Source organism: Somniosus microcephalus, chromosome 14 (genome assembly GCF_052327205.1).
Source record: "Somniosus microcephalus isolate GS21.2 chromosome 14, FLI_Smic_1.0, whole genome shotgun sequence".
NCBI classification, from domain to species: Eukaryota; Metazoa; Chordata; class Chondrichthyes; order Squaliformes; family Somniosidae; genus Somniosus; species Somniosus microcephalus.
In genome coordinates, this window is record NC_141000.1 from 102,802,469 (window position 1) to 102,817,010 (window position 14,542).

The window sequence follows — 14,542 nt, forward strand, 5'->3', positions numbered from 1 at the left end:
TTTTATCTGATCCAACGTGCTAAAATGTCAGTATATTGCGCTGCAGACAGAGACTGATGCCTCTTATTCAGAAATTGTGTGCTTCACGAATGTGCGCTGGCTTGATCGGGGCAAAGTGTTGGAAAGGTTTGTCAAACCTGCAACCATCAGAGATTTCCTTGACGAGGAATGGAAACTGGAGAACTTTTTAGAAATGGTAAATAAAGCTTGGAAGTGTGATTTGTTCTTTCTCAATGATATCAATAGTCACCTGAATGAAATGAATGTGAAACTACAGGGTAAAGAAAGGACAGTTTGTGATCTTGACTGGTATGTGACAGAATTTAAGGCAAAGCAGAAACTGTTCATTCGCCAAATGGAAGAGCAATGCTTTACTCCTTTCCAAACTTTGCAGCGATTATGTGGCTGACCATGATTTAGCGAGAGATCATTATGCAGCTTGGCTTCTAAATATTCTGGAAAATTTTGAGAAGAGATTTGCTGATTTCCACAGTTTCAGTCTGGCCTTTCAGTTCATGAAAGATCCATTCTGCATTGACATTGGGAACTTCCAAAAACTAGTGGAACTGCTCTCTCTGGACAGGAGATTGATTTGATCTGACACTGCCAAGTGGATACACGACTGAGACAAACTCTGCTGAAAATATAGCAAAATGCCTTGACTGGAGGCGACTATCTGGCTGTGAGAATTGCCACTGCCAAGCTGTGTGCCATGTTTGTCTCAACTTAGCTGTGCGAGTCAATATTTTCAGCAATCACTCTGATGAAGTCAAAGTACCGCTCACAACTGCTGAACAAAAACCTAGAAGCTGCACTAAGATGTGATGTGTGACGTAAGAAAACTACTAGGCACTTGGTCTAAGCGTTAAACAAAGCTTTAATCAACTGTTTTACAACATGGAGGTCTGGTTGTGTCCTTCACTAGTTCCTGTTCAGAATGTCCTGCGCAAGCTGTGCCCGAGTATTTATACTCTCCCTGGACAGCGCCACCCGCAGGCTGCTCAGTTGATTCATGTCAATGTGTGTGATAAATTCATGCCAAATTTCCAAACTGTTGAACGAGAAAGACTGCAAAGCTTTGCATTGAATGGTGGTAAATGTTTAAGTAAATGTACGCATGTGAAGTACATCTCCCTGCGTTGTATGTGTATAAAAGGCGTTTTCTACTAAAATGAGTTCATGTGGTTAAAACGGTGTCACCGTAGCCACACTTGTGACTAATCAGTGCTTTCTATTGGACAACACTGCTTTAACTCCTCTCACGATATGCCTATTTACAGCATAACGTTTTCAGGAGCATGATAATTGCGTGTTACGTTAATGCTCCTGCCTTTTTAAAACAGCATCTCCTCTCTCTTTCCATCAGCAACAGCACGGAAGATCTGCTGGTATGCTTCAGTTGTCATTGATAGCAGTGCAATTGCAGTTCTGTCACCATCGATCTGCAAATTAAACTACGGGTACGGTAGCCATAGTGGTTATGTTACGGGATTAGTAATCCAGAGGTCTGGACTAATGATCCAGAGACGTGAGTTCAAATCCCATCATGGCAGCTGGGGAATTTAAATTTCAATTAAATAAACCTGGAATTAAAAAGCTAGTATCAGTAACGGTGACTACCGGATTGTCATTAAAAACCCAACTGGTTCACTAATGAGTCGTCCTTACCTAGTCTGGTCTATATGTGACTCCAGACCTACAGCAATAACTGCCCTCTGAAATGGCCTTGCAAGCCACTCAGTTGTATCAAAAACCGCTACAAAAAACTATAATCCACACGGATTGCAGCGGTTCAATTAGGAATGGCCAATAAATGCTGGCCTTGCCAGCGAAGCCCACATCCTGAGAATGAATAAAAAAAACTTAGTAGGTGGAGTGGCATTCCTGGTATTGTATAATGGCCGAACATATGTACTATTTCCCCTGGCCCCCCACACACGTAGTCTAATTCCGTATTTCAGCAGTATGTGGGACACTATGATGTGATGGGTTTACTGTTGCATCTGACATTTCGGGCGATCTGAATCGAGACCAGACAAGCTAGATAAGGATTGTGCTAAAATAAAAGAAAAATAATACTTTTATCTCTCGCAGAGGAATTTTGTTTTTAAACTAATTAGTTAAGTTATTTGACATCAAGCCAACTAGTACAAGGACAGTGCAGAGTGTCCAATATATTTTATTTTGTCAATCATATAATTTCTGTGGAATTCTTCTGACTGATTAATGCACAAATATATGGTATGTTTTTGATTCTGATTTTTAAAAATTTTATGTACATCAATTTTTGGTTCAAAGGAAAATTGAACTTGTTATGGTTTGAATGTTTATGGTGGCGGTTTCCTCTAAATTTTTCTTTTTGTTTTTATTCAGATAATAAAGAGAATATGGCTGTGGACAGTCTAACAGAACAAATTAAATGCCCAGCTTCGGATAACAAAGAAGATAATGCAACTCCAACAAGGAAAAGCAAAAAACATAAACACCAGCATCACCACAAGCACAAAAGTAAAAAGAAGAAGAAAAAGAAGAGGAAGGAAAAAGACGAAAAGAAGAGAGACCACTCTAAGTCTCGCTCAGGATCTCAGTCGAGTCTGAAATCACAGTCTGGCTTACAGTTACAATCGCGATCTCGGTCAAAGTCCCAATCTAAGTCACCTTTAAACAATGAATGTAGTAGCAGAAAGAAGAGCAATAATCTCTCCCTTTTGACAAAATCAGGCAGCACTGGGCCAAATAAAAATATATTTGATGAAGCAGCTGACACAAATACTGTTGTAACAGTGGGAGTTGGGAAAGAATGCTCTGTGGCTGAAAAACCATTGTTACAGGACAATTGTAACAAAGATCTGCATGTAAAAGAGAACCGTGCTGCTGACACGAATATTGGTACGGAATGGACTACTGTTGGAAATGTTTCTGGATTATTGGCTGCAGCATCAGCTGGTGAACAGAACCAAGAATCCAGATTGGTTCATAGTAGAGGTTTGGACAATGTACAGTCAAAGTCTACTCAGACTGGTGAAGAAAAGGGTAAAAATGACACAACGGAGGCAAGGAGAACAAAAAGAAGTCGGTCAAGATCTCATTCAAAGTCGACGAAACATCGCAAGTCCCAATTACATTCCCCCTCTCAACATTCTCCTACAAAGAAATCGTGTGCCAGCTCAAGCAGTCGACATCATACATCCCAGAGTTCCTGTTCCAGGAAAAGGCTGTCACCAGCTCGTCATAGGTCAAAGTCAACCTCAAGAGAACAGAAGAAACACACAGAATCATCCCCAAAGTCTAAAAGGAAACAGTCTAGGTCTCGTTCTATAGCAAAGAATGAACAACGATCGAAATCAAAATCTCGGTCTCCTTTAAGGTTACACCATAGATCAAGATCACAGTCTATAGCAAGGACCAAACAGAAATCAAAATCACGGCATTGTTCTAGGTCGTGTTCACATTCAAAACACAGGAGTAGGACTCGTTCCGGATCTCCCCGGAGATCAAAATCCAGAGTCAAACGATCACGCTCACCAAGACCTAGATCAAGGTCCACTGACAGGAGACGTCACCGATCAACTTCTAGAGGATACCATAGTAGGCTTGCGAGAACACGGCGGTCACCTGATTGGCGGAGGAGATCTCCTTTAAGAAGAAAGAGCACCAGCAGAACGCCTGAGCGCCTCACCGACTTGGGTAAGACACAACTTTTTTTTAATGTGCAGTAGGTTTCTTCCCTGCTTTACTTCCTCATCAAGAAATAACTGGGGATGACTTTTTCATGGTGGGGAATGAAGAGCTAGAATTTACTTTGCGATTAAAGCAATACTGGGAATAAAAACATTCGGTCAGCACTACCCAACAGTGTACCCCAACTTCAGCGACTACCACCTACTATGTGAATATTTGCCTTTTCCACATCTGCTATTTTTATGGCATTTGAGTTTGCTTGACCACAGAAACCACTTGAATTGTATTGACGTTGCCCAGATTTGCTTCAAGTAAGACTCGTACACCTAGTAAAGAAGAGGGACCGTCATCCCATCAGCATCTGCTGGATTCAATCCCAGGACCCAGAAATAGAAGGACAGTGTGGTTAACCTTTTACACCACCCAGTACTCTTTGAGTGAACATGCGCTTAATAATGGAGCCTTTCCTTGATTCCTGAAAATTGACTCATTACAGTTTGTGCTATTGTGAACCTTTGGTTAATTAATGAGAACTATATTTAAGAGAATTGTAATTCCGGGTAACCAATTCTACCGCTTTGAAAAAGACTTTTTTGGGGGGAGAGCAAAAACTATGTAAGTTACTGTGTTCCAGAACTGTTCAAAAATATACTGAGGATTTATGTTTCTTGCAGATAAAGCACAGTTGCTAGAGATAGCAAAAGCCAATGCTGCAGCCATGTGTGCCAAAGCTGGAATGCCTTTGCCAGCAAACCTGAAACCTATTGTGCCCCTTGTTAAAAAAGAAGTGATCACCAAAAAAATAAGTTGTTCATCAATACAAGAACTCACAGAGGTAAATAATAAATTTCTTCCTTGCAGTTTTTTATGACCATGTAATGCCTTCTGATTTCTACAGGCCATATGTTACCTGTGGCTTAAAGCACTGGAAGGAACACAACCTATTGCCAGATCTTTTGTCGAAGTCCCCCTGAGCTGGCTGTTTGAAGATGCATAGCAGTGACCTGGGGACGACTCTTAGTCTAAATTTGTTTTTCTACAAATCGTGGCTCCGCATAGCTGATTGGGAACTCCACCCTCATTGTGTGGACTCAAATGTGAAGTATGACCAGGGTGCTGGAGGGCAGCCAGTGTCCGTGGAACCGTACTGCAGCATGAGTCAGGAGAAAGGGGGTGGGAGATTGTAGAGGAGGTTTAACAAAAGAGATGTCTGAAAGTGATGATAAGCCTATAAAACAATGATATTACATCAGAGGGTAACTGCTTTGATTTTGTGCTCCAAGCATGAAGCCTTGCCCAAAGGGGCTGAAATCAGTTTAGCAGGAGGATCAATTTTTTTTCATCTCTGCTCCCCCTCTGTGTTGCTGAGGTGAGAGGGGAGGAGGAAGGGGAAAACCGACTATCTCCAGGTGATTTTAGAACATTAGAAACAGCAGTAGTCTTATTTTCATATCCCCTGCACTGTCTTTTTTCACTTAAGTAGGATGTGAAGACACGTTTCTTTATTGTCAAAACAATAAAATGAGAACAAAAGGCTCGAGGAAGTGTTGTCTGTACAAAATATTTCCCCATCTCTCTATAGAAAACATTTTAACTATCTCTTTCAGGGGGCATGTGAGTTAGAAACAAATTCAGTGTTTCATGGAAATGACATAACAGTGGAGAATAGATGGCACTGAAAAAAATTCACAATTATATCTACAACCATTCAGTAAACTACATTTATAAATTTAATGCGTGCATATATAACTTCTAGGATTCCAAGCATTCATTAATATTTGGCATAAACAACCTGATTGAACCCACTGATTAAACTTGCTTATACTTTCATCACTCATGAGATCAGCCCACTTGGAATTTATTTTTTTGCTCCCTCTAATGTCTCCCTTTAACAAGGGTCTGACTCACGCTGGGTATGGTTCCCTGTAAGCTGTGTGGCCGCGCAGCGCTCCAGAGAACCCGTGCAGCCGGCTTGCCAACTTTTCAATATAAAAACCACACTGGGCCAAACAAAGTTAGAGGGAACATTTGTTACACGTGTACTTTCTAGCAAGTTTCACTGGATAGCTATCAGGAGTGGGAGCCCTGGCTGTTTTCCCACCCCACCCTTATTCTCCTCACTAATCCAAGGGTATATAAGCCAGTTGTGGTCCACTGCTGCCATGAAGGCCAAAACCTGGGACCCTTTTTGTCTGGCTCAAATTCTCACCAAGCATCAAATTTACCAACTGAGCCATCAGAGGCGCTGTTGTAGGATAAAACTGATAACCCACAACTCTACATTGTGTTTCCTCGCCTTGGAGAGTAAAGGATTTCATTGTAATATCTATAATAGTGATTGTTTCCTTTTTCAATGTTTATATTCATCTTTTTGTGAATTATCTGGGTATTCCTTCTGTAGAAATGCAAGAAAATTGTTGAGAGCAACGATGATAATGAATTGGGTAACGAATCTCATGTCTCTGAAGAAGATGAACCATTCAATAATCAACCAATTAAAGTTAATGAACTGAAACCCATTTCTTTCAGCTTAAATGTAAGTAATAATGCATTTTTGCAAGCCATTTAGAAGTAGCTTATTTGGTGTTTTCTCTATTATCAGCTACTGGATGTAATAAATATAGATAGTTCCCCCCTCCCGATTGCCTAACGGTTAAGAGCAATGACTGTTGTAGCACAAAGCCATGCACACCAGAAGGTCCCAGGTTCAATTCTCTGTCAATGCTCAGTTAGCTGATCTCAGCCAGGGTGACCATTGGCATTTTAAGCATTGGTTTCAGCAGCCCTATGGTATATATTGGAAAAGTCAGCCAGCATCCTAATCATGGTTTGGTGATCCTACTGGAAAGTGCACATGCGAATGTCGGGTGAGAACAGGATTGGGCTTGGATTAGTGCCCGTTGATGCTCAGTGGACTCCGATGTGAAGAATGGCCACTTGTTTATGGTACTTTAGGATAGCCAGTGTCCTAGGAACCATACTGCAGTGTAAGTCAGTGCCTTCAGGAGGCAGAGAAATTTTGACGGGAGTGGGGGTGGCTAAAAAAAGTATGAAATAATAAATCTAGAACACAGTGATATTACATAAGAGAATAAATTCCCCAATTTTGAGCTCCCAGCATGGAGCGTCGCCTAAAGGGAGCACTTGTTGGGAAATTGCTTGCACACAGCCCACAAATTCTCTGATTGGAGAATTTACCCGGAAGTGTCTGCAGTGAAAGTGACATCTGAACTCTATGAAAGTGCTTTACTCGGGTTGTGACAGGCAGGACACAAGGTACGTTTTTACAAACGATGAAACATTTGAAGTCCCATTAACATAATGTAAGACGTTTTCAAAATTTACAGATATTTATTGTCTAATGCTATCTGTGTTGACTGCTTAAGAACATTCATTTAGCTTTTGCAAGGAATACAGATTTCATCGTGACAGATGTGCTTTATAAAAATATAACACTTTGAGATCAATTATAAATAACTTATGTCTGCACACACTTCCTTTCTACACCACTTGACTTCCTGTTACATTTTTGTCACACTTTGTCAGTTTTTCCATGATAAAATCCTACGTCCATATTGAAAGAGTTTTGCCTATTTAAACTTGTCACTCTTGCACAATCGCAATTGGCTCTGTGGCAGCTTTCTTAGCTGTCTGTGTCGGCTCAGCCGCCATCTTGTTTTTCCCTAAAATTTCAGATGGTAAATTGTAATTAGATGTTCTAACTTTATTAATAAAATATCTTAAACTTTGAAATGTTGTGGTATGGTACTAAATTGATTTTTGTTTAACGACGCTGATAGATTTAGATGAGGAAGACGGGAGGAGGCTCGAGTGGAGCATAAACGCCGGCATGAACTGATTGGGCCGAATGGCCTGTTTCTGTGCTGTATATCCAATGTAAAACCATCTTCCACTGTTTCCTCTCTCCCCCTCCACCATACACCCAACGCTCCCGTGAGCAGTCAGGGTTGGGGCCCCATTGAGTCTGCCTCGCACATTCTCACTGAACTGCAAAGGCTCGCGAGTTTGGGTGTGCCTCTCTACTATCAGTTTGCTGTTAGCTGTCCTTAATAGCCTCGACCTGTTCTTTCTCAGTATTGCTCCCCATCCACACATGGCAGCACAAGTCGGAGTCCTCTCGAGCAGCCCCTGATACTCCTGGATTAAGGCTGCTTGGATTTCAGACATATCATAGAATCATAGAAATTTACGGCACAGAAGGAGGTCATTTGGCCCATTGTGTCTGTGCCGGCCGAAGAAGAGCTATCCAGCCTAATCCCACTTTACAGCTCTTAGTCCGTAGCCTTGTATGTTACAGCACTTCAGGTGCACATCCAAGTACTTTTTAAATGTGATGAGGGTTTCTGTCTCTACCACCCTTTTAGGCAGTGAGTTCCAGACCCCCACTACCCTCTGGGTGAAAAGAGTTCTCCTTAACTCCCCTCTAATCCTTCTACTGAGGATTTATGCCCTTTGGTTATTGACCTCTCTGTTAGGGGAAATAGGTCCTTCCTATCCACTCTATCTCGGCACCTCATAATTTTATACATGTCAATCAAGTCTCTCCTCAGCCTCTTCTGTTCCAAAGAAAACAACCCCAGTCTATCCTCATAGCTAAAATTCTCCAGTCCTGACAACACCCTTGTAAATCTTCTCTGTACCCTCTCTAGTGCAATCACATCTTTCCTGTAATGTGGTGACCAGAACTGTACGCAGTACTCTAGCTGTGACCTAACTAATGTTTTATACAGTTCAAGCATAACCTCCCTACTCTTATATTCTATGCCTCGGCTAATAAAGGAAAGTATCCTGTATGCAATCTTAACCACCTTATCTACCTGTCCTCCTACCTTCAGGGATCTGTGGACATGCACGCCAAGGTCCCTCTGTTCCTCTACACTTCTCAGTATCCTACCATTTACAGGAAACTTTTTTTTATCCGGCACCGACGGGACTAACGTGGTGCCGGTTCATCAACAATTCCGGATAACCGAAAGCTATAGTAAAAGATACAGAGCTGAGAGCTCCGTATAAAGCAACAAACCCTGTTGCTTAGCAACAGGTTCAGAACAATGGCCACAAGCTCCAAGCGTCTCTGTAGCTTAGCAACAGCTGCAGCCACACCCTTGCACAGCAACAGATCGAGGAAGGCAAGTAATAAAACTTACCTGTACCTGAACCTACTCCTGAATTTTGCCGGTTAACCGAGATTTCCGGTTATTTAGGTGCCGGTAAATCGAAAGTTTCCTGTATTGTGTATTCCCTTGCCTTCTTAGCCCTCCCCAAATGCATTACCTCAGACTTCTCGGGATTGAATTCCATTTGCCAATTTTCTGCCCAACTGACCAGCCCATTGATATCTTCCTGCAGTCTACAGCTTTCTTCCTCACTACCAACCACACGGCCAATATTTGTATCATCTGAAAACTTCTTAATCATGCCCCTGACATTGAAGTCTAAATCATTGATATGTACCATGAGAAGCAATCTGAATAGTATGCAGTGTATCCATTCATACTAATACCCTGTCGTGTTTTACTTTTGTCCATCAGACTGACTGACTAATGGGAGACTTTAAAAAGTAACTGAAGTGTTTATTGGCAGATTCTTCTTTAGGGTTATAGAAGCAGTTATTCGAAGGATCTGTGAATGAGCCATACGGACCTGGAAGAGCCGGGCTGATTCCTAGTCCGTGCTAACCTAGCTGATCTCAGCTGGAATGGCAGTAGGGGCAATATATTAAGCCTTGGAATAGGGAAGGGAAAATAATCAGTCACAGTTCTCGTTCTTGATCACTATCCAGTGACTCCTGGAAAGTGGTCATGTGTGAATATTGTTGAGGACAGGTTGTATTGTTGGAAAAACCTGCTGTCATTCCTTGTCCTGGCTACTTATGTAGCATGGTCACTTAGGTGTGGTATATTGGGGCTGAAAGTACCTTTGGAACTGTACCTCGCTATGAATCTGTATATTCAGGAGAGATGGGGGGAATACAAACTTGTAATCTTGAATCAGAATTGTTTCTTAATATGTTTTTCTGCCATCCCCCCAGAATCCAGTATTTAAACCATTATCCAGCCACCCACAGTAGAAACCTTTTGCAGGTGCTATGTCTACGGCATTGAAGATTGTGGTCCAAGCTTGGTTCCAGTGAGCACATTGAAATTCATTTTTGGTACTGGGTTGTGTAGTTTCAGAGAAGTCTACCTGAAGCACCAAATGCTCGTTATTTACTTCTTTCCTTTTCTGAAAGTACTCACTCTGTTTTGATGAAGCAGTGGATCGACTACTTCAGGCATGTTTCCCTCAAGGTTGAAAAAAAAACGTCTAAAACTCAGCCCTTCTTCAAATGCTTATTCATCACTTCCCGTTTAGACTGGGATAAGTAGAAGTAGCTTATTTCAAACACCACAGCAGTTGGAAGTTGCCCCATGCTTCCCAAGAAGGCTAGGTGCAGATTCCTTCCTGTTTGTTACAAACTGTATTGTCCACTAACGTTGATGCAGACTTTGGCATTGCAATTCAGCTAACGTCAGAAGAGGCAATTTCATGATCCTGAAAAAGACTTGTGTGCTACTTCAGCCAGGAACAGTACATGATCTGGTCTGTAGTTTCCAGGTGTGTGTTTGTGCTTTTTTTCTTGCTGCTGGAGGAAAAGATTTCATTTTAGCATATCCATCATATGTAATACATTTTTAGCTATTGTTTGACACTGCTAGTTTATAATTTTTGTGTGTGTCTTTCATTCCAGAACTTGTCATTTGAGCTGTCATCTCTGTAATAAAATTATTACACTAATATTTTGTGATTATAGTTCTCTTTTAATTTTCTTACTCCCCCTATCCCCACCTCTCCGAAGGTGCTATTCTAGACTGGTGCATGGTTCCACAAGGTAGCAATCATAAGTACATAAGAATTTATGAGGCTGGGAAAGACCATTCTCGTCCAACAGGCCAGTCCCAAAGTCCGGAGGGTATACACCACTCTATCTCGCACATTCCTCAATTGCTTCCCATGCCAAATAACAATCCCGCTTCCTCTTGAATTTACCAGCAGTTCTCAAATAGCTGTTGTACTTTATATATGAGTCTAGCTATTGATTGTTGGTGAATTACAACAACGATTTACATTTATATAGTACCTTTTAATGTAGAAAAATGTCCATAGGCACGTAATGTTGATCTAATCAAAAATGGACACCGAAACAACAAAGGAGATAGGGAGAGGTGGCTAAAAGCTTGGTCAAAGAGGTGGATTTTGAGGAGGGTCTTAAAGGAGAAGAGGGAGACAGAAACGGAGGGGTTTAGGGAAGGAAATTAGAGTGTGGGGCTTAGGTAACGGTTGCCAGTGGTAGGCTGAGGTGGGGTAGGGGGTAGCTGCACAAGAGGCAAGAGTCAAATAAGCCGAGTTCAAGGATGGTTGTGGGAGGAGGTTTTTTTTATATTTGTTTCTGGGATGTGGGCATCGCTGGCAAGGCCAGCATTTATTGCCCATCTCTAATTGCCCTAGAGAAGGTGGTGGTGAGCCGCCGCCTTGAACCGCTACAGTCCTTGTGGTGAAGGTACTCCCACTGCTGTTAGGTAGGGAGTTTCAGGATCTTGACCCAGCAACGATGAAGATGGGATGGGGCAGGGCCATGAAAGAATTTAAACTATACTATCGGGGAGCATCACAACTGAGGCAAATCCTGTCCACATCCTACATCCACATGCTCACTTTCCAGTAGGGATCACTGGTCAATAACCTGGCTGGCTTTTTCTCTCCTACCTGGCCTAGGGATGCTAATGCCAATTCTCCGACTAAAATCAATCAGCTCGACGTCGAGCATATACAGCGATCAAACCTGGGATGTACAAGAAACTTTTTTTTATCTGGCACCGACGGGACCGACGTGGTGCCGGTTCTTCAACAATTCCGGATAACCGAAAGCTATAGTAAAAGATACGGAGCTGAGAGCTCTGTATAAAGCAACAAACCCTGTTGCTTTCAGAACAATGGCCACAAGCTCCAGGCGTCTCTGTAGCTTAGCAACAGCTGCAGCCACACCCTTGCACAGCAACAGATCGAGGAAGGCAAGTAATAAAACTTACCTGAACCTACGCCTGAATTTTGCCGGTTAACCGAGATTTCCGTTTATTTAGGTGCCGGTAAATCGAAAGTTTCCTGTACCTTGTTTATATGACCAAATACCACACTGTATAGTATATTTACCCATTGAATCATCTGGAATAAGGGATGGGTATTATTTCCTTTTATTTTTGCCTAGACTAAACCATTAACTTTGTTGACATTCCCTCATTTTTCACCACCACTTTTGCTGCTTTTACAATTTCTTTGCCTTCACTGCAAAATTAACTAAAACATACTGGTTTGTAGTTACTTATTTTATTTTTTATTTTCTCTCATTACTTCACTCCAAAAGATGGTGGCCCATAGTGGGTTACAATTCTTACTTACTGCTAGCCTATGCAAGAGCCTTCATGTTTGAGTGTTGGCCTATTTGAACATGAGAAACACCAACAGATAAACTCAATTCCTGCCCTTTTATGTCCATGCATGCACACTCCAGCAGTCGTGGCAATCAAGAATGAAAAATTGATGCTAATTGTTTACTGAGATCAGTTCATTCAGTACAGTGGGAGTGGAACTAATTGGTTAGCTCTACCAAAGACCTGCCACAGGCACGATGGGCCAAATGGTCTCCTGTACTGCATTATTCTATGATTCTATTCTATGATAACCTGGGACTTCTGCTCTATATGGCTTAATATCACACCATGTTGTGCATTTATACACGCAGATATCAGAGAACACGAATATGTTTTTAAATCACTTTTTCTTATTTCCTTTACCTGCTATACTCCACTGCTCGATGTGGTTTAGAGGGAGACAGAATTTTCAATTGTATTTTGTTTCTTGTTTTCTTTTTAAGTGTACTGGTGATTTTTTTTACTGCTATGGTTCAGCCATTGATGTTTCTTTTGATCACTCTTTTTGAAAAGTGGCTGTGCTGTCATGCTTTCATTGTGTACGTTCTATGAGTGTGATTGAGTTCCTTAAAAAATGGTTTTCAGCACTGTAGAAATCTCTACATAACACTTATTCCAGTATTGTTCATTCTTATAAGTTTTTTTTTGAAATTGCAGTTTCTCCCCACCCCCCCTCTCCTGAAAACTGAAAACTTTTATTATGCAACCTGAAGGAGATAGTCAAATATTTGTATTGGTCTTCAATGTCAGTCGCTAAAGAATATTTGCCACAATTTCAAGCTGAGTTAGGAAGAGTCCTCATTATTAATATTTTTATTGCAATGTTTAACAACTGAACTTCTGGAAGAATGTCATCCAAATGTTTGAACACAAATTATATAGTTTTGTCTTTTTTTTTGAGGTTTGGAACCAGAGCCTATTTTATTCAGAAAGCTTTCTTACAATAAATTGTTTATAAATTATTTTCCCATCTAAGAAGTTCTTGGATTTTGTCTTGCATTGTGCATACGGCAAAAGCAGCAGTAAGATTTTCTTGGGGGGGTTACAGTGTTAAGCTACATAAATCACTAAAGACTGTCTTAATTTGAATTTTAGCGGAAGTTCACCCGGTGTCTCATTTGGTAAATGGGCTCTTGGGTTATGAACTGGAGGATGCTTAACATCCATGGAACCATACATCAGGTATCAATCACTTCAGGGTGGAGGGGAGAAAATGCAACAAAAAAGCGAAGTATTCATTGATTTTAAAGGCATCACAGTTTTCAAGTTTAAATATTGATCTGTTGATTAGTGATGCTGACATCTACATGCCTGATATTGAACCAAGCAAGATGTAGATTTTGGTTCTAAAGCATTTGAGGCACATTAACTGAAGTACATTGTGGTCAACAAAGTGCCATTTGAAACTTCTGTTTCCTATTAAGATTTTAATACAGTTTATTATAATCAGAGATGCCACATATACTGTCATCTGATCCATAAATGTAACTTATACCGATGCACAGAAGTCTTTCTTTGGTTGAAATTCACACTTTTTCATGGTTGAAATTCACACTTTTTCATGTTTGAACCCAGAAGGGAAGTGTTGACAGGCTGTTTGAACATGGAGGGCATCTGTGGCAAGCTTGATCCCATCCTCACTTAACATTTATACATATACATTTTTCAGCAAGGATCCCTGAATAAGGATCAGGTTAGGAACCTTTGTTTAAAAAAAAAAGTCCCCTCTCTAGCCTCAAAATGCTAAAATGAAATGTAGCCCTTCAACTCTGGCCCTGCCTGAGATTATTTCAGTACAAACCAGGGATTGAACATGAGCTCCACCTCCGTTATGGAGCTCTACGCATGTTTTTAACCCCCTACGTCACCAGGAGAGCTTTTGGACAGTAATTTTATTAGAATATTAAGCAAATCAATTGGTTGTAATAATTTCAGAAGTATTTGTGTGCATTGATCCAAAACACATTTTCAGTTATTGTATTCTACATTTGGCCTTTTTTTTCTCTGAAAATTTCTTGTTGCGTGTTTTTTTATTTGGTACAATTCAATATTACTGATAGTTACATGTAAAATGGGTTCGTTATTCTGCTGCTAGCTATTGCAATAAAATCTGATAACCACATTAGCCAGTCTGTTACACTGTCAGTTGTTAAGTGAAAAATATGTCTATATTAGCACTACGAGACACACAATCAATCTGTCTCCAGACTGAAGTCAGCTAACTCAGTATAGACTAAGGATTGCACCAAGAGGCCGCCTGGGTTGGTACCCAACCACATGGTGCATTTAACCACTAAGCCATGCCAGTTGATTACCGGGAGTACATTTGAGAATTATCTGTATAACAGTAATCTTGTAAACAGCAGCCAGCA

The 14,542-nt window shown here is 40.9% G+C and overlaps 1 protein-coding gene across 4 annotated transcripts in view; it reads left to right on the forward strand.

Annotated features, from left to right (window-relative positions):
- The window catches only part of sonb (SON DNA and RNA binding protein b), a 58,114-nt gene that overhangs the window by 11,143 nt on the left and 32,429 nt on the right, over window positions 1–14,542 (forward strand). For all 4 annotated transcript variants that reach the window (XR_015080868.1, XM_086007095.1, XM_086007092.1 and 1 more), the window contains exons 3-5: window positions 2,374–3,687; window positions 4,356–4,516; window positions 6,083–6,217. Coding sequence is in view for 3 of the 4 variants with exons in the window: in XM_086007095.1 (XP_085863221.1) it covers window positions 2,374–3,687; window positions 4,356–4,516; window positions 6,083–6,217 (1,610 nt within the window). In the remaining variant the exon portion in view is untranslated. The remainder of the gene's footprint in view (window positions 1–2,373; window positions 3,688–4,355; window positions 4,517–6,082; window positions 6,218–14,542) is intronic.